This window comes from Mandrillus leucophaeus, unplaced genomic scaffold (genome assembly GCF_000951045.1).
Source record: "Mandrillus leucophaeus isolate KB7577 unplaced genomic scaffold, Mleu.le_1.0 Scaffold10, whole genome shotgun sequence".
Taxonomy (NCBI): Eukaryota; Metazoa; Chordata; class Mammalia; order Primates; family Cercopithecidae; genus Mandrillus; species Mandrillus leucophaeus.
The window spans coordinates 7,736,533-7,740,883 of NW_012098098.1; the positions used below are offsets into that span (position 1 = coordinate 7,736,533).

Sequence of the window (4,351 nt, forward strand, 5' to 3'; positions counted from 1 at the left end):
CAGGAGGATCGCTTGAGACCAGGAGTTTGAGACCATTCTGGGCCATAAAGTATGACCCCATCTGTATAAAAAACTTCTTTAAAAAAGCTGGGTGTGGTGTCTCACACCTGTAGTCCCAGCTTCTCAGGAGGCTGAGGTGGGAGGATTGCTTGAGTCCAGGAGGTCGAGGCTGCAGTGAGTTGTGATCACAGCCTAGGCGACAGAAGGAGACCCTGTCTCCAAAAAAAAGAAAAGAAAAAAAGAAAGAAGCACCTGTTTATGACAAACTCAGCCTTCTGGGTGACGTAGATGGTTGTATGTAGGTAACAGGGTGGTTTCAGGGATGGCAAGTTCACTTTAGAAATTGTAAAATGCCTAGCAGTCTTCGGAACGAGATTAGTTAGAAAAGGAAAGTGACAACTGTGTGTTTCCTGCAGGGCCTGTCGGAAAGTCTCTGGTTTCTCTTCATCCCTGAGGACTGGGGAGGAGGCCTTTTCAGGAAGAGCAGTTTATTTTTGTGAAAGGGATACTTCCTGATTTCAAACATTTGGAACTAAACTGGAACCTATTTTTCTTTCCTATTTCTACGTTTTTGAGGTGTGTGTAAAGCCACCAGCGCAGCAGCTGGGAGGACCCCTCAAAGCGGGGCGGGTGGGGTGAGTGAATCCCAGCGGGTAGCGTCTTTGCCCAGATTTGAATCTCATTTGGGTGATGTTTCAGAGCCCTGGGTGGCAGATGACCATTTATTCAACGGTCCTTCATTCACTCATCCAGCCACTCAGCACATCTTTACTGAGCACGTGCCCTGTGCTGTTCTAGGCGCTGAAGGATAGAAGTGAACGGTTCTCTCCTCATGGAGCTTAGGTTCCAGCAATAAGCAAAACATGTCCTGCAGCGAAAGGCTTCTGGGCTTCTGGGCTGCCGGCGAGATCTTCCCAACTTTCGCTACCGGGTTCCTTCCTGACGCCCGTCTCTAGGGACGCACTCCCGCGGTTGGCAGGGCTGGGGCCCGGCGGAGTCTCGCGAGGATCTGGTGACTTCTCGCGGTAGCGCCCAGCGGTTGCCGGGAAACGGCGTGGCTTCCGGGGGGCGCGCGCGTTGGTCCGGGAGTCGCGGCTGGGCCTGTCCGCTGGCGTCATGGTGAGCAGGGGCCGGAGCGGGGCTGAGGTCCTCGGCAGGGGCCTGGAGACCTCGGGGCAGGGAGACCCTGGGAGTGGGAGGACTGGAGCGCTGGGTTCCTGGAATTGAGAACTCGGTGCTCTTGCGAGGGTCTCCGTGGGGCAAACTCAGGATGCTCCTGGCCCCGGGGCCTGCCCGCACTCGGAGCTGAGACCTGGGCTGTCCAGAGCCCTGTGCTCCCTGGGGTGGTCATAGAAAGCCCAGGACCCAGGGTCCGCAGCGCATGGTCCCCAGAAGAGTGAAAATGCGTCAAGGGGACTCCCATCCTGGAATGGGAGACTCGGTCTGTTGGATCCCTGGGACCTAGGGTTTCACCTCACAGGGGCTTTGCAGCGCACCAGGGTGCCCACTGAATAGAGCCGGGGGCAGGGATTACCCTAAGCCCTTTGGTCTCCGGAATGGAGAGCCTGGGGCACACCAGAGTGGCTAGAGATCGCTCTACACCAAGGAGGCCTGGACAGGTCCAGTGCCCTTGGAGTGCCCAGGGCACAACCTTGGGATACAGGAACCACTGTTCCCTTAGAAAGCCTGGCAGGAGTCAGGCCCAGACCGAGAAGAGGAAGGCGGAGCTCGTGGCCTCATCAGCGCCATCTCTGTCTTTCTCGTGTAAAGGGCTCTCCCTTTGTGATACAGGAATTGTCAGTAACTCAATTTCTGGGCAGGTGTGGCAGGGTGGGTTTCAGCTGGTGGGGGAGGAAAGCTCTGGGAGCCCCACCAAGTCCCTGCAGCTGGCTGTGAAGGTCCCAAATGCTAAGTGATGCTGAACCTTCCTCTGCGGCCTTTAGGGCTTTGTGATGAGGTAGCCTTCTGAATGAAGTGGAGGGATTAGAAAGAGAGCAGTACATTACGAATTAAGATTTAAGTGGATGAGTTTTTTGGCCCAGGAATGGTCTTCTGAAAACAGACTGTGAAAGAAACTACCAAACTAGGCCAGGAGTCTTGGCACCGTGACTCACACCTGTAATCCCAGCTCTTTGCGAGGCCGAGGCAGGCGGATCTTGAGGTCAAGAGATCGAGACCATCCTGGCCAACATGGTGAAATTCTGTATCTAGTAAAAATACAAAAATTAGCTGGGCATGGTGGTGTGCGCCTGTAGTTCCAGCTACTCGGGAGGCTGAGGCAGGAGAATGGCGTGAACCCGGAAGGTAGAGGTTGTGCAGTGGGATTTTTAAGGAATCAGACTGATGCAGTTCAGGAGGATATTTATTAATTATTTAGGTGCACTGGCCCAGTCAGATTAACATCCAAAGAACTGAGCCCTGAACAAAGAGTCAAGTTACCTTTTTTTTTTTTTGAGATGGAGTCTCGCTCTGTTGCCCAGGCTGAAGTGCAGTGGCACGATCTCGGCTCACTGCAAGCTCCGCCTCCCGGGTTCACACGCCAGTCTCCTGCCTCAGCCTCCCGAGTAGCTGGGACTACAGGCGTACACCACCACGCCTGGCTAATTTTTTGTATTTTTTAAGTAGAGATGGGGTTTCACCATGTTAGCCAGGATGGTCTCGATCTCGTGACCTTGTGATCCGCCCGCCTCGGCCTCCCAAAGTGCTGGGATTACAGGCACGAGCCACTGCACTCGGCCAAGTTACCTTTTAAGCATTTCGTGTGGCAGACGGGAGATCTGTGCAGGGGGAAGCATACTACAGACGCAAGAAGCAAAGACAGTTGTTCAGTTGAAACGTACGTTACATCATTTCTTACTTTTTAAGGAAAAACATGTTTTGCGACTTGAGTTTATCTGCCTAGTGACCTTGCAGCTACGCTAGAGAAACAGGGTCTTCACAATGCCTGGGAAGGGAGGAGAGATCAGGCTCACTACCACCAAAAAACAGGCAGTTACTTTTTTTTTTTTTTTAAATTAATTAATTAATTTATTTTTTGAGACGGAGTCTCGCTCTGTCGCCCGGGCTGGAGTGCAGTGGCCGGATCTCAGCTCACTGGAAGCTCCGCCTCCCGGGTTTACGCCATTCTCCTGCCTCAGCCTCCTGAGTAGCTGGGACTACAGGCGCCCGCCACCTCGCCCGGCTAGTTCTTTGTATTTTTTAGTAGAGACGGGGGTTCACCAGGTTAGCCAGGATGGTCTCGATCTCCTGACCTCGTGATTCGTCCGTCTCGGCCTCCCAAAGTGCTGGGATTACAGGCTTGAGCCACCGTGCCCGGCCGACAGGCAGTTAGTTACTTTTTAAAGCACTCCAGCTCTTTCTCTTTCGGGGGAGTTGGGTTTTCTTACATACAACTGAGTTTCTGCTTACACACTTTTTAATTTCTTTTAATTCCTGTTCCAGTTGCAGTGAGCCAGGATTGTGCCACTGCACTCCAACCTGGGTGACAGAGCAAGACTCCCTCTCAAAACAAACAAACAAACAAACAAAACCACTGCCAAACTACTTCTATTTCTATTAGGTTGTGGGAATATGGGCCTCGGTCTGTTGGCTCCTTGGACCAAGGAATATGGGTGATACTTTTTCTGTTTTCTTCTCATCAGTATTTTCTAAAATTTCCACATAATATTTTCTTTTTCTTTCTCTCTCTCTCTCTCTTTCTTTCCTTCCTTCCTTCCCTTTCCTTCCTTCCTTCCCTTTCCTTCCTTCCTTCCCTCCCTCCTTCCTTCTTTCGTTCCTTCCTTCCTTCCTTCGTTCCTTCCTTCCTTCCTTCCTTTGTTCCTTCCTTCCTTCCTTCTTTCCTTCTTCTTTCCTTCTTTCTTGTCTCGCTCTGTCGCCCAGGCTGGAGTGCAGTGACGCGATCTTGGCTCACTGCAAGCTCTGCCTGCTGGGTTCACGCCATTCTCCTGCCTCAGCCTCCTGAGTAGCTGGGACTACAGGCACCCGCCACCACGCCTGGCTAATTTTTTTGTGTTTTTAGTAGAGACGGGGTTTCACCATGTTGGCCAGGCTGGTCTTGAACTCCTGACCTTAAGTGATCTGCCCACCTCGGCCTCCCAAAGTGCTGGGATTACAGGTGTGAGCCACGACATCTGGCTCCACCTAATATTTTCACTCAAGACTAAATGAAACATAAATGAAAATAAATGGGCCAGTCGCAGTGGCTCACACTTGTAATCCCGGCACTTTGGGAGGCCGAGGCGGGCAGATCACGAGCGTGGGACCAGTCTGGCCAACATAGTGAAACCCCATCTCTACTAAAAATACAAAAAATTTGCCAGACATGGTGGTGCGTGCCTGTAATCCCAGCTAC

At 52.1% G+C, this 4,351-nt stretch overlaps 1 protein-coding gene across 4 annotated transcripts in view; it reads left to right on the forward strand.

Moving 5' to 3' along the window:
• Window positions 1–993: 993 nt before the first annotated feature.
• GAS8 (growth arrest-specific 8) overlaps window positions 994–4,351 on the forward strand; it is a 43,152-nt gene continuing 39,794 nt past the window's right edge. For 3 of the 4 annotated variants that reach the window (XM_011972225.1, XM_011972234.1, XM_011972210.1), the window contains exon 1: window positions 994–1,119. Coding sequence is in view for 2 of the 4 variants with exons in the window: in XM_011972210.1 (XP_011827600.1) it covers window positions 1,117–1,119 (3 nt within the window). In the remaining 2 variants the exon portion in view is untranslated. The remainder of the gene's footprint in view (window positions 1,120–4,351) is intronic. The other variant, XM_011972217.1, reaches the window with a different exon arrangement.